Consider the following 25,480-nt stretch of genomic DNA (forward strand, 5'->3'; position numbering starts at 1 on the left):
AAAGACCAGTTAAAGTGCTGAGAATGTACCACAATCCAGGCGTGACCATTTTCAGTAGCTTTAGGCAAGTTGGTCTTACAGAGAAAATCATCCATCTGTTCTGCAGCAGTGCCTCATTCTAACCCTCAGTGACTAAGAACATACATGGGATGCTCATCCTCCTACCCAGCACTCATGGTGAACGGAAATAAAAATCGATCCAGATTACCCCTGAATGGTCAGCAGCTAAGCCAGCATGGAAATTCAACTGCTCATTCATTTTGCAAGTATTTATTAGATGATTGCTCTGTGCAGCTCTCTGCCAGATGCTGGACGGAATAAGATGAGGGGCCCAATGTCAAAAAGCTTACAACCTGTTAGGAAAAGGAGTCAACCATTAATGCGTGATTACATGGAGACAAGAGTGAATGACGGAGGCAGTAGGTCCAAGAGAAATCAGGAGAAAGAAGGAGAGATAAAAGTGAGCCAGGATGGTCAGGGGAAAGCTGTACAAAGGAGTGAAACCTGAGTTGGATAGTTAAAAAAAAAAAAAAAATTAGATAGACTGACAGTTGGAGGAGGGAGGGAGAGCAGGAGAGTTCTAGCTCATGCTGGAGAAAAGGTAGGTTGCACCCATCAATCCTGTTTATGCCCGTGCAGGACTCCTTTCTCAACTGGGGATATACATGTAGCAGTAATTATTGTGTCTACTTTTTGCTTATTTTGTCTGTGCTTGATGAAAGTGGGTAATAGTTGAAGAGCACTGTATATTTATAATAAACTTCCATCCACTTACCTTCTTTATTTAGGGATGTCACTTTCTATCCTAAATTGATTTGCTTCCTAGGCATGTAAGGCAAATACATATATATACATGTATTTGCCATTATATAATATATATGTACACACACACACGGCAGTTTTTGTACCTGGGTGTGCAACTGCAGGTGGTCATGGTTTTGCTTATCTTCTGCAAATGTCAGAAAAATGCTACTAATTTCAAAATGCCCTAGTCATCTAGCCTTGCTCTTTCATCATGCTGTGTTCTCCATAAATAAGAGTTTTGGTTGGTTGGTTGGTTGAATTTAAGGAAAGGCATTTTCTCATTTAAGCATACAAGTATAATATGGTGACTTTTCAAATTAAGGGTCAGGCACAGGCTTTGTTTAAACTTTGACAGCTTGCCCTCTGGGATTACATCATCTGCTCTGTTGGTTGAGCCTTGCAGCCTGGCCCAAACACCTTTCCAAATTTGGAAACAGAGGTGTATGCCCATTGGCCTTGTAGAGAATAATGTTACAATAATTTCGGCCAGTATGTCCAAACCTCCTTGAAACCATCCCATGGAAGGAGTTCTAGGAGTTTGCACTGTCTGCATTCCATAAGCAAATAACCTTCAAACTGTGGCCCACGTGGCCAGGATTAGTATTCATGTTACTCTCCATGGGAGCCACTGAAGGTCAAGGACAAAGTGAGTATACTAACATTATGCATTCATTATGAGAGCATAAGTTCAAGTTAGCTGAAGAAAAGTAATCCAATGTACTGAAAGAAAGAAAAAAGTATTTTACTAATATATAGGAGACAAGAATATCATAGAAATTAGATAATGAAATATGACACACCGAGAACAAAGCGATACCTAACAAGCTTTTGAGCAGTGTCCAGGAAAAAGAGTAACTTCATGTTGCAGTCAGGAAACAATTATTTCAAAATTTAAACTTTGTTATTCATTATGCAAATAAAAGCTTCACTTTTTAAAATGACAATACAAACATACAAAGCAAAACTGTCTAATCCACCTTCATGAAAACTTCCCTCTTGAAAGACTAATGCTCCTTAGCTTAAGACAGATGAAAATCATTTCCTCCATGGTGAGACAAAGGAATTAGTATTTCATGGAGTAACAGAAGTATATGATTAAGATTATTTTGTAAAACGAGAGTATCTCCATATAAAGTAAAAATAGGATAATATTACAGGAGCTAATTTTCTCAAACTGCCCTCCTGAAAAAAATCTCTGTACAGTTTCCAGTTCAAAAAGGAGCAGCATGTTTACTTAATGTTATATTGTGAATCTATAGAAATAATTATATAAATCTACATGAATCCATAGTCAGTGTCACAAAGTAAGATGCTAGCCTTCAAAATTACTAGTGGAACCTGGAACAGTTCACACAATAACATGAAAACATTTAATTTTTTAAAAAATCTGGGTAATTCAGAATCATTTTCTGATTTGGGTAATTCTGGGTAATTCTGATCATTATATCAATTGATATAATCCTAAGAAGACCAAACACCTCTTTTTCTTAGCATGCACATTGAAACTTGGAAACGACCAATTAATTGGCTGGCATCTCAACAAATGCTTGTGGTATTTTTATCGTTGTTGTTTTTCTTTTAGAAATACATGTAATGGAAACTTAACAACACACCATTTGTCGTTATACTGACTGGGTCTTGCAGATAAGATGCAAAGGCAGAACACTAAACCACACTGATGAAAGATAATGCAGAGAAGTTCTATGGGGCCACCATGGCAATCATTACTGACCTCTTTCTGCTTCTAATTTTGTGGACTTCAGCCTCACTCTCCCTCCCGCCAACTCACCTTTTGCTGGTGTAGTTCCGGCCTCCTTCTCTTTACTTGGTTCTGTGTAGAAAGTACAAGCATATCGTTTAAAGTGTCTTTAAGCATTTTATTGTGTGATGAGCAACGGGGTGGAGAGGGGGAGGGAAGAAATAAATGACAACAGAACAGGTCATAAATGATACTGAATACTCGTGCTGTACATGGATTATGAATTTAGAAATTATAATTTAGAGCCACACTAAACTTTTCGTGAAAAGCAATTAATCTGATCATTTTTGGAAAAGTACACATAAGAACACTCAATACAGATATTGTTAAAATGCACTCAGCTATACTTGGATCATCTTATATAACATGCTGGAGTAGAATTGGGCAAAAAAAAAAAAAAAAAAAATGTGAGCCACTTAATTTTAGACCTCAACAAGGGACTGACTTTTTAAAGAAAAATCAGTTTTCCCCGTGTAATGATTCCAAGAGTTTGGACTTCTAGATTTTATAGTAAAGTACAAAATATCTAATTGTGTTACTGACCTCTTTCTGCTTCTAATTTTGTGGACTTCAGCCTCACTCTCCCTCCCGCCAACTCACCTTTTGCTGGTGCGGTTCCGGCCTCCTTCTCTTTACTTGGTTCTGTGTAGAAAGTACAAGCATATTTTTTAAAGTGTCTTTAAACGTTTTATTGTGTGATGAGTAATGGTGTGGAGAGGGGGAGAGAAGAAATAAATGACAACAGAACAGGTCATAAATGATACTGAATACTCGTGCTGTACATGAGTTATGAATTTAGAAATTATAATTTAGAGTCACACTAAACTTTTCGTGAAAAGCAATTAATCTGATTATTTTTGAAAAAGTACACATAAGAACACTCAATACAGATATTGTTAAAATGCACTCAGCTATACTTGGATCATCTTATATAACATGCTGGAGTAGAATTGGGCAAAAAAAAAAAAAAAAAAATGTGAACCACTTTATTTTAGACCTCAACAAGGGACTAAGTTTTTAAAGAAAAATCAGTTTTCCCCGTGTAATGATTCCAAGAGTTTGGGCTTCTAGATTTTATAGTAAAGTACAAAATATGTAATTGTGTGCAGTGTAAGTTATTTCAAAGAAAATGTTTCAGTGTCCATGTGAATCTTCTGGATTGGGTTTAGTGGCAATAAATGCAAAACAAGAGCAGTAACATCAGATTCTATCAGTTGAGACTATCTAGTTTGCATTTCTCTGTGTTTGGAATCATATTAGTTTAGACCTGCAAATGGTATCTGACTTATGGTATATGTACAAAAATAATTGTTTCAAGAATGAATTCTCTTTTTTTGGACTGATGAATAGTGATTCAAATCTCAGTTAACTAAGAAGGACAATTTTAGCAGAATTTGGGAGGAGACATTTGAGCAAGAGGAAGTCAATATTGTGCAATGAATATGAAATATGGCATACAAAGGAAACGATAGTGGCTCAGTGGCAGTAACTAATATGAAAAACAGAAGGGAAAGGTTTGCTTGGAATGGTCAATAGGTTCTCAGTGTACCAATGTTGATCAAAGTAAATTTGTTATGGGCAAGAAGAAGACATACCCAGGAAGAGGAAGATCCTGAGAAAAATGTCACACATCTATACTAGTTTCAAGATCAAGATCTAAAGAAAATAAATCTGAGCTTGCCCCTGTTTGAACTCATATGGCACTGAGCCAGTTTTGTTCATTTTGACACATAGTAATACTTCTCTATACTGTTTAGGGTTTAGTGTGTGAATCTAGTATTCTTAGCTGGACAAAGGGCCTCTTGTGAGCAGCTAGTTTTCTCAAACTGCCCTCCTGAAAAACAATCTCTGCTTGAACCCAGGAGTTTAAGGTTGCGGTGAGCTGTGATGGTGCCACCGCACTCCAGCTTGGATGACAGAGCAAGACACTGTCTCAAGTAAGAGAAAGAAAAGAAAAAAGAAAACAAAGAAAAGAGTAAAACGATCTCCAGGGAGGAAGAGGAAGAGCTTTATAATTGCCTCATAAGTTTTTGTGTGAAAAGATGATTAGAAACTGAGACCTTCTCCAACTCCTGCTTTCATCTAAGCTAGACCAGGTCTACAGTCACCTGCTGGCTTCATAACACGTTGTCAGTTTAAGCAACCCAAAAGTAATCACATACTGCTTGGTGGGGATGAGGAGTTCTTATAATATTGCCTAATGTTTTAATGTTTTGGTTGCATTTTATATAATTGTTCTCCAGGCTGTATTCCATTTTCTACCTGGCTGCAAACAAACTGAATATAGGGAGATGTTTCTATGTAGAGTTCCCCACTACATCTGGCACAATATGCTTGCACCTAGCTATTAATACGTATATGGTAGGTATGTCTGAATCCCTCTGAAGGGTTAGGTCAGAGTTGTGCACAAGGTAAATACCTAGTGAATAATTATTGAATGGATGCCAGTTTATCACCCTTTTCAAGGAGGAAGAGGGATGAGAAAGGCCACTTTGGAGTCTTTATAGGACAATGCACATGATTTTGGTTGCTTCCATCTTGGGGCTATTTGGCTGATAAATGGCTCTGAAGAGCCATGTTGGGAATTTAAGCCATGTTGAGCTTTCAATCTTTCGAGCTTTCAATCTTTCAATCCTCTTCTCTTCTTTAGGTGTATGTGGACATAAAAAGAAGCTTCACATATTGTGTGCCATCGGGGACTGCCCTACCTGCCAGGGGTCTCACTGGATCCTTGTACTTGTTTCCTACTGCCAGCTGGTGGACAATGTGGTACTAAGAACTCAAGAAGTTGGTCCTCACGTTGAACCTCAGAGGCCACCAAACCTTTCTGGAAAGTCCCTAGGGAGTTTCTGCAGGTGCTCAATAGTGACATATGTCAAGTTGAGAAGGGACAGCTGATCTTCCAGGGTAGAGATGGATCCACTCCCCACTCTCATGAAGAAGATGTGGGTTTGTTTGACCTTCACTATATAGGAAAAAGCCTCACAAATCCTTCAACCCCTTGGATGGAGGCTCAGCCTCCATGCTGTAAAATGGGGACATAATAACTTTTACATAACTTGAAAGGTTTCATAAGAATTCTTCCCCTAATATATGTGAAGTGCCATCCAAATTAGATTAACACAAGAGGATTATATAAACACAATGTATTATTTTTATTATTATCAACTTATCACAATGGTCACCATCCAACTTCTCAGTAGGAATTAGGTTAAAGTTCACAGCTCACAGCACCGTGGAGGCCAAATCATGCTGGGATGGACATTCTGTATTTGCAGCCCAAACGTGTGTGAGGCAGTGTTTTTACTCACCTTCCGGGGGCGGGGCTGGGGCTGGCACTTCATTTTCTAGAAATGGAAAGAGTCACGGAAATGTTAGGCTCATTTATCACAGAGAAGAACTGCTTTCCACAGCCCCAGGCTGCTTCTGCTGCAGGCAGCCATCTCTATACTATTTGGAATATACTATTTCCAAGTAGCTAAAGGCATCCCCATGAACAAAGAGTACAGCATTTCCCCTGCCAAATGTGTGTACTCACAAGAGGGATGGAGCAGGAAAACACATTCTGTCCTCTCTCTCTCTTTCTCTTTCTCTCTCTCTCTCTCTCTCTCACACACACACACCCTACTGCATCAAGAGGCCCAAGACATTCGTGCTGCCATTTATGTGTGGTATATAGATTTCCAGAAGGTGGCATGGTGTAGTGATGGAAAGATAAAAGTAGAATGGAGATCCAAGTGTCCTTGCCACTTAGTTATCCTCTCCAAGGCAGGGCGGGCATTTACTTGTGCTGAGCCTGTTTTCCTGCCTCTAGAGAAATGGCCACAACACCCATCTTACATGGGCAGGACTGCTGTTAGGATGAAGTGAAACACAGTGGGTAGCAAGCATATGGTGAGCATATCCTGTAGAGTCTAAGGTAAGGTCGGTGCAGAAATGAGACCCCTTTTTCCCAGAAAGCAAGAGCACTGCATCTCCAACATTGTTCTGCCTGCATGGGAGACACTTTCTGAACGCAGATGACATCAAAGTCCTCTGGCTTTGCAGTGCTTTTTGTTGTTGTTGTTGTTGTTGTTTTACAGGGAAGGTGCAATTCACTGGGAAACAGAATTAAGCCCTCTCAGAATCGCTTCTGGAAATATACGTGCTTGGAGTAGATTCCCACCTACACTTATTAAAAATTTTCCAAGCTCTGATTTTGAGGTTTTGGTTTACCTGGCTTTGGATGTCTGGTTATTATAGAGCAGTCTGGCTATGAGGTCTGACAAAGAAACTTCTGTTAAAGAATATACTATTTCCAAGTAGCTAAAGGCATCCCCATGAACAAAGAGCACAGCATTTCCCCTGCCAAATCCCCGTGGGTGCCCAGAATTGGGAATTAGTGACATGTGAGCATCACTCACTCATGAACCAGCTGCTTCATCTCCAGGACAAGAAGAGGCAGTTAATGAAGGTGATCGCTTCTAAAATTATCTTCTACTTGACTACTAAATAAAATATAAAGATAGCAAAGTTTTTGTATTATAGACACATTGTGGAATCCTGGGAGCCTTTGTCAGCATGTGGGATTTTCCACATTTTTTCCCACAAGTGACTCTTGTTGAACAGGGAGAACGATGCCCCGTAACAAGCAGTTTGGCAGAACAGTCACCACTATGTGCAGACCAAGTGCCCCATTCTAGTCTAGGAAGGCTGGAAGGAGCATGGAAAAAGGAATGGATTGCACCGTAACTGAAATCAAGAAAAGAGTAATACAGGCCTGCCAGGATGCAATAATGTCTTTTTCCATCACTCATTTTGTGGCTAGCATAAACTCCAATTTATTGTTTTTTAAAAACTTTTATTCAGGTGGTCATAAATAAGTTTATTACTATTTACTAGTGAGGGAGAAGAATATATATAACCAATAGACAAAAAACATAACCTTATACATGGGCAGAAGAAAATGTAGCAGGATGTGATGTAATTCGCAGATACAGTGAAAACACAAATGTCCCTTGGATGGCATTGTCAGAAATGTTTTTGTTTCTTCACTACATCATGGAAAGAATCACTCAGGTTATCATCAATCAAAACATGAAACCGTCAGTCAAAGCATTTTATTTTCAGAGATCTGAGTGCAGAAATGGAAATCTAATATTGTCCTCTTGGCTTTGAATAAGTTATTGCAGCACATGGATATCAGAATACTGAGAGCGAGACGCCAATTTCTTTGACACGCTATCTTTCAGACAGGGCCATTGCCATGACATGCCCAAGGACTTCTTCCTGGTTCTGTCTACAGACAAGTTTCTCATCCCTCCAGTCTCCTTTCCCCGCAGCTGCAGAAGTTATTTATCCCACAACTGTGTTTCATCCCATTATTCTGCTTGAAAGAGTTTCTATTACTATTTGATTAGGTCTACACTCCCCAGGTTTGCATTCAAAGCCTTTGTTCATGGACACTTCTTTCTCTCCCTTCTCTTACTACATCCCAGTGGCCCCTCTGTTCTAGAGTCATTTCTGTTCACCTTCTGACCTTTCTGCCACTGTTCTCCCCAGCAGACCTCCTGCTTTTTCTGAACATGTGATGGAGTCAGACTTAGGTCTGAATCCTGACTCTCTGCCTTATCCATTGTGCAATCATGTGCAATTCCTTAATCTCTAACAGCCTTGGGTCCTTCCTCTGAGAAATAAGAATAACAAAATAAATAACCTCTTAGGGTGCCAATTCTATGTAAAATGCATAGGGTAGTTCCTGCCATGTAGAAAGAGCTCTATAATTCACAGAATGAACTGTCTCCATTACTATCATTTGGCAATCTTTATCCACATTGCCAACATTTTTCTCAAGGCGCTCGGAGCTGATTCTTCTTTTTTTTTTTTCTTTTTTTTGAGATGAAGTCTCGCTCTGTCACCAGGCTGGAGTGCGGTAGCGTGACCTTGGCTCACTGCAGTCTCCACCTCCTGGGTTCAAGCAGTTCTCCTGCCTCAACCTCCCAAGTAGCTGGGACTATAGGCACTTGCCACCATGCCCAGTTAATTTTTGTATTTTTAGTAGAGACAGGGTTTCACCATGTTGGCCAGGATGGTTTCGATCTCTTGACCTCATGAACCACCCACCTCGGCCTCCCAAAGTCCTGGGATTACAGGTGTGAGCCACCGTGCCCGGTCAGAGCTGATTATTCTATTCTGTTCTTCTTTCTTACTCTTTTGCATTCTGAACCATGTCATAATGCATTCTCTTTTCACTATGACTTAATTATTTTCTAATAGTCTCTGTATATTTATGTTTCTGTTTCTCCCCCATCTAAACAAAGCCAGGGGTCTTTCCTTCTTTTCTTATCTCCCTGGTGTCTCATTTTATTGCTGGAAACACATTAAATGCATAGAGAATTGATACAAAAGAATTAAGAAGGGCTTCTTTTGGTGGTTGGATACGAACTATTAAATTGATCATACCTGTTTAGCATGTATGTGCCCAATTCCCATTTTTTAAGGGTACTCATAGTTGCTTAAAAATCCAGCTAAGGCCAATGGTAAATTCTAATCAAATACGTAAAAGAGAATCATCTTGGGCACTAAAACTGTAGATGTTCCCTGAATGTACATTCTCCATTTCCTTTTTTTCTATAGCCCCATGGGCTATGTAACAGACCAAAAATCAAAATGATAATGTAAAGGGCTTAATTCAACTTCCACTTAATCCACAAAACATTGGTCATGAATAGCCAACTCTATCAGAGAGAATGGCAGAAACATTATAGGATATTAATGTTAGGACCATTGTGGGATGGTTGCAGGGAGTAGAAATAGAAAAATGTATACCAGCCTAGTAAATAGGCAGATCCAGAACTTTTTCTTCTCAAAATCACAGAAACCTCCTTACTTTATAGCCAGTGAAGGAGTAAATACATTGCAACCCCTTATTAGAACCCACCGCATGTAGGACCTAGTGTATATTAATCCTTACAACTCTATGAAATCAGTACTATGATTATCTCCATTTTGCAAGTGGGAACTGAGGCTCTTTGAGATCGCACAGTCTAGGAAGGGTGGAACCAGTATGTACTCCAGGCTTGCTGGCTCAGCCTGGCCTCTGCAGCCCCGGCCTGCACTTCCTTTCCCTGCTACTTAAGTTGACCAAGTCAGAAGAGGGTTGATGGACTTCTCAGAACAATGACACCATTTTCCCCACTGAATTAGTTGGTCTTAATCTCAAGACCACATAGCCTCATATGGATGTTGTCCTCCCCATTTGTAGGAGTGGGGTGCACATCGATTTCCTCAAGTATGAGATAGAGATAATAGCACAGCCTAACTCGGGGGTCACTGGCAGAATGAATGCATTAGCAGGGGTAGAGAACATGGCAAATGTCACATGAGCTTTATCTTTTCATGATTTTTATCGTTATGATCATCATTTTTACTCAGACACACCTATGAAAAAGACACTTATGTCTTCCTCCACATGCTGCCTGCTAAGGATGTGTCTTATTTCTAGGTCTACGAGCTGTATGTGTTAAAACATGTTTGCATGTGGGGTGGGGACTGAGTAAGTATCTGGAGACTGGACAGAAGAGGTGAGTCCCTCATAACCCTACTATAAAGTGGGAATAGTAGTTGAGCTCGATGCAATTTATATGCATTATAGTTTGTACACTGCAGATAAGTAGATCAGTCAACGATTCAATCAATCAATCATGGTGAGACAGAAATGATCAGAGAAAATAGGACCTTAGTCCTTTTCAGAGCATTTGAAACAGAAAATTCCAGTTGTCTTAAACCTGGAAACTGGGAAACGAAGGAGTGGTAAAGGCCAAACAGCACATGACTTAAATGGAAAATGATGCATTGCAGGTAAGTCTCAGAGACCCCAAGGTGTGCCCATTTACCTTGAAGGAACTTCTCAAGCATCTCTCTCACTCTAATTCATGTGTTTGTCTCTGACAGGTCCTGTCATGGTCAGCTTTGCCCATTTCTCTAAAAATAATTTACATGTTCCTAAAATTCACTGTCTGCCTCTGTAACATTTGTTCATTAACAGCAATGTCCACAGTACCTCACTGAATAGGGACCATAGGCGGGAGCACCCTTGCAAGCTAAATTCACTGAACTTCCATTATGAATTTAACAAGGTCAGTGGGTTATAAAAGTGGTTACAGGCCGGGCGCGGTGGCTCAAGCCTGTAATCCCAGCACTTTGGGAGGCCGAGACTGGCGGATCACAAGGTCAGGAGATGGAGACCATCCTGGCTAACCCGGTGAAACCCTGTCTCTACTAAAAAATATTTTTAAAAAACTAGCCGGGCGAGGTGGCGGGCGCTTGTAGTCCCAGCTACTCGGGAGGCTGAAGCAGGAGAATGGCGTAAACCCGGGAGGCAGAGCTTGCAGTGAGCTGAGATCCGGCCACTGCACTCCAGCCTGGGCGACAGAGTGAGACTCCGTCTCAAAAAAAAAAAAAAAAAAAAAAGTGGTTACAATGAGATAAGATACCTGTGTTTAGGAAATTCACAGGTAAATGAATTGCCTTTCAGTATCATTTGAGTCACTGAACCAAGTCACTCTGCTCTCTTAAAACATTCAAGACTCACTACTTCCAGAAATCCTGTAGAACTTCTCAAACTGCAGTATGCATATTAATCACAGGGATCTGATCGAACTGCAGATTCTGACTCTTGGGGTCTGCAGCACTAGGGTTCACGATTCTGCATTTCAAGGTAGCACAGTGGCTCAGGAGGTCAAGGTGGGAGGGTTGCTTGAGCCCAGGTGTTTGAGACCTGCCTGGGCAACATAATGAAATCCTGTCTTCACAAAAAAACATTCTATATTAGCTGGTGCTTCCTAAGTCCCAGTGACTTGGGAGGCTGAGGTGCGAGTATCACTTAAGCCCAGGAGGTGGAGGCTGCAGTGAGCCAAGATTGTACCACTGTACTCCAGCCGGGGTGACAGAGCAAGACCCCATCTCCAGAATTTCTTTTTTTAAATTTAAAAATAAAAAGATTCTGCATTTCTAAAAGGCTCCCAGGTGATGCTGCTGGTCCACAACCCACATTTTGAGTAACAAGGCTCAGCACACTCCCTAAATATCACCCGTTCCTCTCCTTTTTCAAATGTGACTGGGAACCCTAACAGGTTTACAGTAGATGGGGACTTTTCTTCTCCCTTTGATCACAAGCTTCTTGAGGACAAGGCCCTTCTCCTTCTCCTTTTCAGATTCCACACAGCAGGTGCTCCATAAATATAGTTAACTGGCAGGCTGTTCCTCCCTGCACAAAAGCCCCTTCTCCTTGCTGCCAAGAAACCCATAACCGTCCCCTGACATTCTGTGGGCAGCTTTCTTCGTCTGTGTTCCCCACAGGGAACACTATGTCTTTCATTGGTTCCCCTCCCGCTGGCCAAGGTTCCAGGGGCATTCACCCAAACGCCATCATTTACATTTCTTCTTACTGTCAACAAATGTCTTCTATTTCTTAACAAGGGCAGGAGAGCAATTAGGGTTAGTTTTGGCTCTCAGGAATATTACACCCCTCGCCTTTCTAAGGAATCCTCCCCTTTTAAAATCAGGGCTCCAAAAACAGGAAAGCAACTTGTGTCGAGGAACCTGTCCCACCAGTTTCTTAGCAAATAACAGTCAATCACACCAACTGTTGTCAACAAGGTTAGCTGTGTTGCAATGTTCAGGAGGCACCCACCTTTGGTAAGCTCTCTAAATCTTAAACAAGCAAACAGATATTTATTGAGGTGAGGTCCTGCTGTACTTCTGCTTATTCAAAAGCCAAAGGGCAAAGTTCTGTGGAACATTCCTGCTAGGTAAATACAGCTGGTTTTTTGTTCTCCTCTCTTCTTTCTCCCACATAATATCTTTGTTGGAAAACGTGCTAACAGGACTAAAGAAGCATGTTTTAAAATGTTTGAATAAAAAAGGAAAAACAAGGATACTTTTTGAAAAAAATAAGCCCAAGGAAATATTTTAAGGGACAACCTAAAAATGAACTGGTTTGTGAACCAACAACTAAAGCTAGCCCCTTCTTTCCTGGGCAAGGGCGGCTGTTCTTTGATCCTTTCTAATGAACAGATACAGACTTTCTCTCCCTCTGCAGCACTGAAATGCTTTCAAAGGGGTAGATCTATTTATGGTGGATTTTTCCTATGGTCACCTACCGTAAAAAGCACAGGTATGCCACCAATGGCATGCCTGCACAGCCTGTGCCAAGGCATTCTAATTGAAGGGCACTGGTGGCAGCTATGAAATAGCCCCATATGTGGCCTTTGTGCTGCTGCAGAAACACTAGGGACCCAGTAACTCCATAAATGGTTTAGCCCTCTCCGGTGGAGTCCATTTCTATTTTCAATGATCAAGGGTTTCATGGTCAGTAACTTAAAGGGGAAAAAAAGAAATCTTATGTCTTAAAATTCATTAAACTGTCTCTCTATGTCTGTGTCTATACACTTAAAACAAAACAAAACACCCAGTTCTCTTCTTCCCGTGGGCTGTCTCAAATATTACATTATTTTACCTACTTAAACTATCTTATGGGCCATTATGTACAATTTAATTTGGTTTTTTGTGCAAGAAGAGCATATCACATGAATATATTATATAAGCATAAAAAAGACAGAAGAACACATGATAACAGTTATCATTAAATGTTATGATTCTAGGTCTCTTTTTGTGGCTTTCTGTCACTGTCTTGGGGAAAATTTTTAAAAAATAAAAATATTCTTTGGAAATTTGAGGCATAGGAGAAAATTGTATGCTATTCCTAATTATTTTTTCTTATTCTCAAAGTAAAATTCTAGCTTTGAAAAAAAACTCGTGAAGGCTTTATGTTTTGTAAACATCATGATGAATAAGGAAGGGTCTACTTGGCCAACTCCTGTACTGTCATTTTTGGTGGTATAGCAAATTATCTTTCTTTTTAGATTAAATATGTAATAAACACTGTCAAGTGTCTCCCCTCTTGATGGTGGGGTCTGACTCTATATGCATACTCTAACCTGGACCTCATTTGCCCAGACATGAGCACAATGGAAGCTGCCATAGCATAAAATATTGCTTTCACGGGGACATTAATAATGCTTAGAGATGTTTGCTTCTGTTAATCATAAGCGTACCCCATGGCCAGGTGTGGTGGCTCTCGCCTATAATCTCAGCACTTGGGAGGCAGATGGAATTGCTTGAGCTCAGGAGTTCACGACTAGCCTGTGCAACATGGCAAAACCACATCTCCACCAAAAATACAAGAAATTAGTCGGGCATGGTGTTGCGTGCCTGTGGTCCCAGCTACTTTGGAGGCTGAGGTGAGAGGATTGCTTGAGCTGGGTAGGCGAAGGTTGCAGTGAGCCAAGATTGCACCACCGCACTCCTGAGTGACAGAGTAAGACCCATCTCAAACAAAACAAAACAAACAAAACACAATGTACCCCCAAAATCAGCAAATATAAATGACAGTGTATTTTTATTGGCCAAATTGCTTATGTATCAGAGATGCAGAATTTGGACAGAAATCAACATTTAATTCAACATTTTCACAGTTACTTGCTTATTTTGTTCCCCACTCTATTCATTATGGGCATTATGGGTCTGGATACCTTATACTTTGGGATTTAAGAGAATTACATACGTTTTAAATAAGTAGGCTGGGCTTGGTGGCTCATGCCTGTAATCCCATCACTTTGGGAGATGGGGGTGGGTGGCTTGCTTGAGCTCAGGAGTTCAAGACCAGGCCCGGCAATGTAGTGAGACCCTGTCTCTATACAAAAACAAAACAACAACAACAAATAAACTAAATTGATTTATATTAGTGGTTCTCAAAGTATGGTCTGGGATCTTCAGGAGCTCCCTAGGTAGAGAGTTTACCAAGTCAAAATGATTTTCATAATAGTAATGCTAAGACATTATTTGCCTTTTTCACTCATATTCTCTAAGAAATAGACAGTGAAGTTTTCCAGAGGATACATAATATGTAATGATATCAATGTTCTGACAGCTAATAGAATTGTTTGTGTGTTCTTGTATGTGTGTGTGTGTGTGTGTGTGTGTGTGTGTGTGTTTCTGTCTTTTTTTTTTTTTTTTTCCTTTTTGTGGAGAACAGGGTCTCGCTGTATTACCCAGGCAGGTCTCGAACTCCTGGGCTCAAGCTATCCTCCCGCCTCTGCCTCCCTGAGAGCTGGGATTACAGGCGTGAGCCACCGCGCCCGGCGTGTGTGTGTGTTTCTTTGAGAAGGGTCTCATTCTGTCACCCAGGCTGGAGTGCAGTGGCGTGATCTCGGCTCACTGCAGCCTCGATCTCCCCAGGCTCAGAGGATCTTCCCAGATCAACCTCCTGAGTAGCTGGGTCTACAGGCATGTACCATGTCCGACTAATTTTTGTATTTTTAGTAGAGACAAGGTTTTGCCATGTTTCTTAGGCTGGTCTCAAATTCCTGGGCTCAAGCGATCTGCCCACCTCAGCTTTCCAAAGTGCTTGGATTACAGGCATAAGCCACCACGCTTGGCTGTATTCTTGTATTTTAAACATTATCAATTTTACTTTTATTGATTTATTTATTTTGAGACAGAGTTTTGCTCTTGTTGCCCAGGCTGGAGTGCAATGGCATGATCTTGGCTCACTACAACCTCCACCTCCCGGATTCAAGAGATTCTCTTGCCTCAGCCTCCTGAATAGCTGGAATTACAGGGGTCCACCAGCACGTCCAGCTAATTTTTTGTATTTTTAGTAGAGACAGGGTTTCACCATGTTGGCCAGGTTGGTCTCAAACTCCTGACCTCAGGTGATCCATCTGCCTCAGCCTCCCTGAGTGCTGGAATTACAGGCATGAGCCACCACGCCCAGTCAATTTTAATTTTTAATACAGTAAATATGACACACGAATATAATATTTACTATATTACAAATTAAATTAGTGTGTATAATACACTATTTATGCACATAAACAAATGCTTTTTAGTTTATCAGTAATTGTTAAGGGTGCAAATGGATCTGAGACCAAAAGGTTTGAACCACTGGTTTTGAATTTATTGCAAACCTCTTTGAAAAAAGATTTTGTGCATGTCATTTTAAAAACAAACTCAGGTCATATGCATCATATACATCTGCAGCTTTGATAAAATGAATGAATCAGTCAAAATAAAACCCATACATTGATTTTGAGGGCAATAACTCATTTTCCTAACTGGTAGCACTTCCTCTACGCAGAATTCAGCTATCTAGCAACTTACCTAAGGGCTTCGGACCACCCAAATAAAAAGACCTCTGAAGGGCCTCTGCATGTATCTCAAGCTCCTGCGTTCTGTGCACTAAGAGTTTCTGTGTTTTCCTCATGGAAGAAGGCCCTAGCTCCTCAGTAAACCCAGAGCCTGGGGCTTGGGAAAGGTAAGCAGGGTGCCTGAGGAGCAAAATTTAAGGAGGTCACTTAAGGTGCTGACCCTGCATTTTGGTGACCCAGAAAGTGAGTGCCTTCTTAAATGTTGTGCCTTAGATGGTGCTAAAATCTACTCAGCCAGATTAATTACCTGGAATGGAGTCTATAACAAAGGACAAGGGGAGTGAGGGCAACAGCTTCATATGCTGACTGACAAGAGTGCTAAAGAAGACAGCACACTTCTAGGAGGCAAAAAGTGAGAAAGCTAAGAAAAATTGGACAGAAATTCAAAATACAAATCAATATGAGCCCAGTTTTCAAGAAAGCAAATAATTTGGTCTCTCAGGGTGTCACATGATACTAACAACTGATGTCTATAATTTAAGGCAAATTATATCCACTGTACTATATTTTTTAAATCAAGGAGTAATATACTACATTTTAAGAATGTTTCTATTCAAACTGGTGGAAAAAATAAGGCTCTGAGGTTATATAACAAAATTAACCTTTAGCTGGGCAGAGAATCCAGTTATACAGAATGATTCAATCAATTTAATCCATATTTATTTACTGTGGTCAAATGTTGCCAAAGTCTGTACTGTACTCTAATGTTCTGAATAGATGAAGTCTAATGGTACATCAATCATGTAAATTTTCAATGACTCATTATTCAACTTTTGGAATTTCCCTGAATCTGCAGGGTTTTTTTCCTCCCCTAGTCAATTCATTCTTTTGTCCTTCTAATTATGCAAGTTTCAACTCAGGATGTCATTTCACACAGGAAGAGGATTAAAATATGGTCCTTATTACATAGCAACAAATAACTTCTCATTGTTAACATGGGGCTGGAGGAAAATTGCTAAGATCTGAGGACTTGCCTTCCTCACCACGCTTACCATGCTTTAAAGAATCAAATGGGATTGGAGTGGCATGTATGAGGGTATGTTTTGCAGAGGAAGATTTACTCAAATTGAAGGAGCTTAACATTTTAGTATAGGTCAAAAGGAAATTATTGCACAAGCAATTTGTATTGTTAACAATTTCATCCTTTACTGTGTCTTTTCTGGGGATCTTGCATCACTTATTATTATTATTTTGAGACAGGATCTCGCTCTGTCACCCAGGCAGGAGTGCAGTGGCATGATCATGGCTCACTGCAGCCTTGACCTCCTGGGCTTAAGTGATCCCAAGTAGCTGGGACTACAGGTGTGCACCACCACACCCAGATAATTTTTGTATTTTTTGTAGAAATGAGGTTTCACCATGTTGCTCAGGCTGGTCTCAAACTCCTGGGCTCAAGCAATTCTCTGGCCTTGGCCTCCCAAAGTGCTGGGATTACAGGCATGAGCCACTGTACCTGACCTGTGTCATTTATTTATGTGGCTATAGGGTTATAGGATAAATCTCTTAAAGGTCTTGCTCCAAGCCATTGCTGGACCTCACATTGGGTGACTTTTTAAAAATAGAGGAAGAAGAGTCCTGATGCCAGGTGGGGTCATAAAAATAAAATTCCACCGCAGTAAACACAGTAACACTCAATCAATCACCCACCACATCCATGTGTGGTCATGGAGAGTTCTTTGTGTGGTTATCTCAGGAAAGTGCAGACTGAGGAAGACCCTATCCACCAAAAAGCACCCCTGATAGGGACAGAAATCTTTTTTTTTTGAGACAGACTTTCTCTCTTGTTGCCCAGGCTGGAATGCAATGGCACAATCTTGGCTCACCACAACCTCTGTCTCTGGGTTCAAGCGATTGTCCTGCCTCAGCCTCCTGAGTAGCTGGGATTACAGGCATGCACCACCACACCCGGCTAATTTTGTATTTTTAGTAGACAGGAGGTTTCTCCATGTTGGTCAGGCTGGTCTCGAACTCCCGACCTCAGGTGATCCTCCCACCTCGGCCTCCCAAAGTGTTGGGATTACAGGCATAAGCCACTGCACCCAGCCAGGGAGAGAAATTGTAAAGTCCCACAAACCCAAGCCTTATAACCCTTGGTGTCAGATACAGTTATTGTTCAACTGTGTAGGGTAACTCTTTCATCTAAGTGGGAAAGGCCATGTCCCCACAATGGAACAGTGAAGAAATAACGCAATCGTTATCACCTTATGCTATATGCTGACAACTAGAGTCCCCCAAATTGGACATGGCTCATTTCAGTAAGAACACAGCAGAGGTCATGGAGTATAGACCTTTTATTTGATCTGAACTTCTATGGGTGGAAGCGAAGATGTCTCACTACAAGTAAAAGAAGGAAATGTGGTGGTGGCAATGATGGTTATGACTATCATAGCAGCTTTCTTGGCATGTACTATAAATATTACACTAGTGAGGAGGTGAGCAGTGGTTGTTACATCCCTTATGTTGAGGGAAATGCCATCAAAGTTTATATGAAATATGAGGCATTTAATACCTTATACCAGACAAGATTTCTAAAGCTTTAGGAGGAAGATGCTTGAAATCTTTCCATATGTTAGGCCCTGTTCTAAGCACTTTACCTGTCCAGGCATGGTGGCTCATGCCTGTAATCCCAGCACTTTGGGAGGCCGAGGCAGGTGGATCACTTGAGGTCAGGAGTTCGAGACCAGCCTGGCCAATATGGTGAAACCCTATCTCTACCAAAAGAATACAAAGATTAGCCGGACATGGTGGCACACGCCTGTAACCGCAGCTACTCGGGAGGCTGAGGTAGGAGAATTGCTTGAACCAGGGAGGCAAAGGTCGTAGTGAATCGAGATCACGCCACTGCACTGTGGCCTGGGCAACAGAGAAAGACTCCATCTCAAATAAAAAATAAAATAAGATAAAATAAGACCTTTAACTAGTGTATTTCAGTTAATTCTTACTGAGACCCAATGAGTTGATACTGTTTTATTCACATACAGATGAGGAAACAGGGGCATACAAAGTGTAAGTAACTCAGTTCATGGTGCAGCTGGAATTTGAGCTGTCTAGAATGTTCTATGAATATTATAACTTTTTATTTCACCATGTTTAATAGTGAGTATGATTTAAGATGCATAAAGAAAAAGCCAAGATACATACTATGTGCATAACAACTCTAAAGACATCTAACTCTAAACATGACAAAATGTAGAATTACACAAATGGACAAATTTTTAGTTTTAAGTAGAGCATTGTCTTCCAAGATTCATAAAAGTTTTTAGAAGGCAAACAATATTAACGGATGCAAGCAAAGCAGTTATAAAGAGTATTATATTACAGTTGAGTAGTTTATAAAGAGATCTGATACTATTTAGAGAAAGATTTGGACAATTTTGGAGAAGAATAATATTTAGCCAAAATAGCTAAATATACATCAAAAAAATGAATAGAACAAAATCATAAGATCTAACATCTGACATATTATTAAGTGTAATTTTAGATACTGCCCTGATGTGCCAAATTGGCCTAAAAATGATTCCTAAGGGAGTATAAAAGGGCAAGCCTTATCAAAGTGGATTTAGACTTGAAAGGCATAATGAAAGTCAGATTACAGTTAGCTTTTTGTGAACTCATTTTAGAAAGAGAAATAAGTGTGAGATTGAATGATCCTGATCTTTGCCTCTGCCACATCAATCAATTCATGCCCCAATCTGATGGTACCTAAAACTTTACTCTGGAAATGTATGTTAAAGCCCATAAATACTCTGTCCCATGAATGGGAGTATCTCAAAATTTGGCCTGCGGTCTATCTTTGGGCTGTCTAAACCAAATGTACTCTTTGTAAATTAAAACTGAGCCTATCCACACAGAGCAGAATTATGACAAGACAGTATCATCACTTTGATTTTGGGAGGCTGTCTTTGTAAAAAGCTGCATGGTCAGAAGCCCTCTTCTCATCTGGTTATGAGATAATTTGCATACATATAAGAAATTAAGTGACAAAATCTTTTCTTCTTTTTCACAGTTTCATTTTCCTTAATTGCTATGCTCTCAAATTTTAGGAAACCCCTCTTGAATAAACAGTAGCTACTTCATGATTAACCTAACTCAGAGCACTAATTCAGCTGCTACCTTTCTGTGTATTTATTCAGTTTCAACCAAGGGTTCCAGAAAAGACATCCGTTTCCATCAAGAACTAACATGGAATAAGAACAAAGAAGACGTGGCCACATGCTCTCAGGTACACACATTAAATTAAAATTTCCGTACTTATTTTTGGTTGCTAGAACTTTAATCACGTTCTTTATCATCTAACACACTTAAGTATGTCTAGAGATGAAGTTTAGATTTACCACAGAAGATACTGGCAGCCAAGAGTATTTTGTGTCTCTTAATATAGTTTTCATAGACTAATTAAGGAGCAGTGAAGATAAAAATAGCCATTATTAATTATAATAAAAATTATTCTCTGTGTCCATAAACAGCCTAAAAATAATTTTTTGAAAAAACAGTTGCAATAATTTTAAATACAAGTAACAAAAATGCTTCCTTGGACTGTAAAAGCAATAGCAATAATGACACAGCAATCTCCTCTCACAAACATATAAAATTGAAAAGAAGAATGCATTTGTTTACAAAAGTATTGCAAAAACGTCATTTTGTATTTATTCAAGTTTTTAAAGAGACCACTTATTTATTTCTTTTTGTGTCCAAGCATTTTTTAAAAGCAGCTTCAGCCTGGGTAGTTGACTTCAACACTCATGTTTGATTCGGGGATACTTTGAAATTGCTGTAAATAAGGAAACTCTATGAATTGTGTGTGTATACAGAGCCTAAAAAAAAAAAAAGTTTCAAGGCCATGTCTCATGGCCAAAATAAAGTGAGTCATTGAGAGCATAAAGGATTGTAAGTTCTTCATGCTTTCCACCCGCCTGGGTTCCTTAGACCAGCTAGTGAGCCTAACTTCCACCTTTGATCATTTCACAATCTCCCTTACTCCTGACCTCACTGTTTGAAACGCCTGGGAATAAGAGGGAATTTCTTTAGATTTACTGGGTGAGAAGGGAGGATACAACTTGTTTTTCCAAAGTGTTTTTAAAGCGATATATTTAGGGCGCTTCAGAGGAAAGAATTGGCCAGTCCTTTATTTATCTTCCTAACAGGTGCAGTCGGAGCAGTCATAAAAGCAGGCTACTGAAAAAGAAGGATTCTGCCAAGTATTAAGCCCCTCTAGCACGCATTTGCCCTAGAGTATTCCTTCTTACAACACAGAGCTCAATTATATGCCATGAATCTCCAGCATAGCATGGCGGTTTTTCTCAGGAGGAAAAAATATGATGGCATTCATTCATACAACTTCTTTATTTTCCGTCCAAATCTTCAACTTGGCCTCGATGAGCCATTCGAAGTCAAAAGGGAAACAATTGCCCTTGATAAACTATCTTTCCTCCTCCCCTCTTCCTTTCTCTTAGTTTTCTGCATTAATTATTAACTTTTCCCCAATTTGAGGTAAGGGTAATATTTATATATTAATAAATATTTCCAAAGACAAATTGATTTCGGTGTTTGAAATAGGCCATTCACTCTCTTGAACATAGAAACTGAAGGTCAAAGAAGAAATATGAGAAGGAGGTTTCCCATCAAGGGAGCTCCTTTTCTGATGGATGACTAAGCCCTGAGAAATGCTTAGAAATAGGCAAGAGGTGATGAATGCTGCTGTACATTCAGGTAGGTTTGGGGCTCAGCATAACTTTAAAATGTGATGAAATCTCTAGAGACCAAGGAAAACACATACAGAAATGGAAAAACCCTTATGGACTCAAACAACAACAACAACAAAACTGTTCTCTGTTCCCGTGGTCCCATCTATTCCTACTGAAATGTAGATCAAGATGGATAAGATGAATATTGTATGTTGACACAGCAAAAGAATCTGCAGTAACAAAGGCACGCCTTTGCCTCCTGAAGTTATCAGAATGGCACCTTAAAATTATGGTCATAATGGAACCTGTGTTTGGCCATATGTTTGAGTTTTCAAGAAGGGATTTTACATGGAAAAGGAGAAAACTACAGTGACTCTTGAGATTTTTTTGAATGACACACAAGCACCAAAGAGGAACTTTTGCCTTTTTGGAGAATTTAAGTACATTAAATATAATAAGCTCTGATAAATCAGAAACAAAAAGTGAAATTCATGTTAAGTCCTCAACTCAGTGTTTTAGAAGGTATTTTTTTCTGAGTTTTATAGTATCTGACAGTTAATAGGCCAGGCATGGTAGCGCACGCCTGTAGTCTCAGCACTTTCGAAGGCAGAGACAAGTGGATCTCTTGAGCCCAGGAGTTCGAGACCAGCCTGGGCAACACAGTGAGACCCCCCATCTCTACTAAAAATATAAAAATTGGCTATTAGCTGGGCATGATGGCACGCATCTGTGGTCCCAGCTACTGGGGAGGCTGAGGTGGGAGGATCGCTTGAGCCTGGAAGGCGGAGTTTGCAGTGAGCCATGATTGCACCACTGCACTCCAGCCTGGTGACAGAATGAGAACTTTTCTGAAAAAAAAAAAAAAAAAAAGAAGAAGAATCTGACAGTTAACAGGTGTCCTAGGATGTTGAAGAATCAGGTTTTATGGTTTTAATCATTACATATGCCAGAGGTAAAATTCTGAGGAAATCATTTGTATGTGTTTAGCAGCCATTCATATTATTCTTTAATGAACAGAGATTCTGCTACAGAAGAAAGGCTGTTGGCCGGGCGCGGTGGCTCAAGCCTGTAATCCCAGCACTTTGGGAGGCCGAGACGGGCGGATCACGAGGTCAGGAGATCGAGACCATCCTGGCTAACACGGTGAAACCCCGTCTCTACTAAAATATACAAAAAATTAGCCGGGCGAGATGGCGGGCGCCTGTAGTCCCAGCTACTCGGGAGGCTGAGGCGAGAGAATGGCGTAAACCCGGAGGCGGAGCTTGCAGTGAGCTGAGATCCGGCCACTGCACTCCAGCCTGGGCGACAGAGCGAGACTCCGTCTCAAAAAAAAAAAAAAAAAAAAAAAAGAAGAAGAATCTGACAGTTAACAGGTGTCCTAGGATGTTGAAGAATCAGGTTTTATGGTTTTAATCATTACATATGCCAGAGGTAAAATTCTGAGGAAATCATTTGTATGTGTTTAGCAGCCATTCATATTATTCTTTAATGAACAGAGATTCTGCTACAGAAGAAAGGCTGTTGGCCGGCGCGGTGGCTCAAGCCTGTAATCCCAGCACTTTGGGAGGCCGAGACGGGCGGATCACGAGGTCAGGAGATCGAGACCATCCTGGCTAACACGGTGAAACCCCGTCTCTACTAAAATATACAAAAAATTAGCCGGCGAGATGGCGGGCGCCTGTAGTCCCAGCTACTCGGGAGGCTGAGGCGAGAGAATGGCGTAAACCCGGAGGCGGAGCTTGCAGTGAGCTGAGATCCGGCCACTGCACTCCAGCCTGGGCGACAGAGCGAGACTCCGTCTCAAAAAAAAAAAAAAAAAAAAAAGAAGAAAGGCTGTTGCAATTGTTTAGTTCGGGGTTGATAACATTTCTTTTTGACTCAAAAAGAGAAATTTCCAGTGAAAGGTGATTTCTTGGCCGGGCTCAGTGGCTTACACCTGTAATCCCAGCACTTTGGGAGGCCGAGGTAGGTGGATCACCTGAGGTCAGCAGGTTGAGACCAGCCTGGCCAACATGGTGAAACCCCGTCTCTACTAAAAATACAACAATTAACTGGGTGTGTTAGTGAGTGCCTGTAATCCCAGCTATTCGAGATGCTGAGGCACATGAATCACTCGAACCTGGGAGGCAAAGGCTGCAGTGAGCGAAGATCATGGCACTGCACTCCCGCCTAGGCCACAGAATGAGATACTGTCTCAAAAAAAAAGAAAGAAAGATGATTTCTTCACACAGTAGGAACCAGGGAATTAACTGTAGGGCACTTACTTGTACTCAATTAATAATTGCTATATAAATGAATATATCAAAGGCATCCTGGGAGAGCCCCACAAATCTGAAGCTTCCTACAACATCCCCCCAATTTGATCGGAATAACTTATTTGTACTAGGCCTTAGGTTCTGTAAGAATCCAAAGTGGTGTAAGGTAAGTTTTATCTGGAACTGACAGTACAAATAACACAGTTCTCCAAAGAATACATAATATACAACTGATGACCGTAAAAAGTAGAACAATGGGAAGTGGTTACTCCTTAAGAATACTGCTTGCTTTCTCCAAAAGGGCTCACTGAGCCACCCAGCATATTCCAAGAGTCTAAACAAGGACTGTTGACTAATTACTTCCATTAGACTTCCTCCTTGAGATCCAGAGTTATAGCTGTCCTTCCTCATCCTTCTTAGAAGAACCAGCTCTCCCAAGATTTAAGAAGAAAACTCCCAGAATTAGGTCACGGTAGGCTGGGAGGTAGTTGTGTGAGACATGTTTTGTACCTTCAGGTGCTGAAAACTCAGCCTCTTTTGAAGAGTTGCCAGATCCTCCTGGATCCTAGGAAGGCCAAACCAGCCCATCTGTCCTATCAAGATTCATAGCAAGTGGTCGTGGCCTCCCTGGGCATGGCTTTCCGAGGTGTCAGAAAGATTCAGAAGACCCATATGGGCTGGAGGAGGCTCTCCTTTGGGCAGGTTTCTGCAGATAGTTTGAAATGATTCTGAAGAACTGGTTCTAGGCCATGTTTTATTTTTCAGAGGGATGCTTATATGTAATCAAACTAACCCCAGTGAAAATGAAATCGCAGTTAGGAGAAGAAGAAAGCAGCAGAATAGTTCATGAATTGCCATACTCCTTACTCTTCTGATGTAAACAATATTAAAATGCAATTATTTCACTAAGGAACGCTCTTCGAGGTACAGTTCCTTTAAGAATCAGTTGCCCTGGTAAGGGAACCAAAAAAATCTCTGTACTTCCTCAATGGATTTTAAATATATCAGTAACTCTTTTTGCTCCACTCCCCATCATCCAAATTTACACTAACCAAAGAATTTATGGGTATAAAATTACTGTCCTGGGTGGAGGAACTGCTACACAGAATAACAACGTGCTTTTAGAGCAAAAGAAGATCATGGAGCCTTTAGTATCCATGCTGATTTATTCAGAAAGAAAAAATATATATCGTGGGGTGGGGGCTAAAGTTAAAGGTATATTTTCCTCTTTGCAGCTCTACAATTTCATTCCCTGTAAAAGCAGAGTGAATCAGACTGAGTTGTCAAATGAAAAGTAAACTTCATCGCCTCTAGTAATCAGAATAATTTAATTAGCTTTATTGGCTCTTACAGCCTGTCACCTTATTTATTGGTTTTTCAGCTTTCTTCTCATTTTCAATTAGGCTTTAAAAAAAATGTAAAATCATTCACTAAATTCAGAATAATTAAAACACTATTGTGTTTCCAGTTTGGAAACATGGTAGAATGCATTTCGTCTGGGTACACTGTGGAGAGGTTCAAGTGACAGAGCAGATAAAAAGGACACTTAATACACACGTAAATCATTTGCATTACAAATAAGATACTTTAGCAGGGGTTGGACTCCCTGCCTAACAGTCAGGATTAAGTTCCCATATTAATGCATGCATTTGGTGTGGTTATTTTGGGTGAAAGACTTCATCCATCAATGCCCTCTGCCACTAAGTAAGGCCAACCTGTAAACTGATC

At 40.5% G+C, this 25,480-nt stretch overlaps 1 protein-coding gene across 5 annotated transcripts in view; it reads right to left on the bottom strand.

Moving 5' to 3' along the window:
• The window catches only part of MYBPC1 (myosin binding protein C1), a 90,184-nt gene that overhangs the window by 63,418 nt on the left and 1,286 nt on the right, over positions 1–25,480 (bottom strand). For all 5 annotated transcript variants that reach the window (XM_033220902.1, XM_033220899.1, XM_033220900.1 and 2 more), the window contains exons 2-4: positions 5,875–5,910; positions 3,164–3,205; positions 2,594–2,635 (exon numbers count right to left, since the gene is read on the bottom strand). In XM_033220902.1, coding sequence (XP_033076793.1) covers positions 2,594–2,635; positions 3,164–3,205; positions 5,875–5,910 — 120 coding nt within the window. The remainder of the gene's footprint in view (positions 1–2,593; positions 2,636–3,163; positions 3,206–5,874; positions 5,911–25,480) is intronic.

This window comes from Trachypithecus francoisi, unplaced genomic scaffold (assembly GCF_009764315.1).
Source record: "Trachypithecus francoisi isolate TF-2019V2 unplaced genomic scaffold, Tfra_2.0 Lachesis_group11, whole genome shotgun sequence".
NCBI lineage: Eukaryota > Metazoa > Chordata > Mammalia > Primates > Cercopithecidae > Trachypithecus > Trachypithecus francoisi.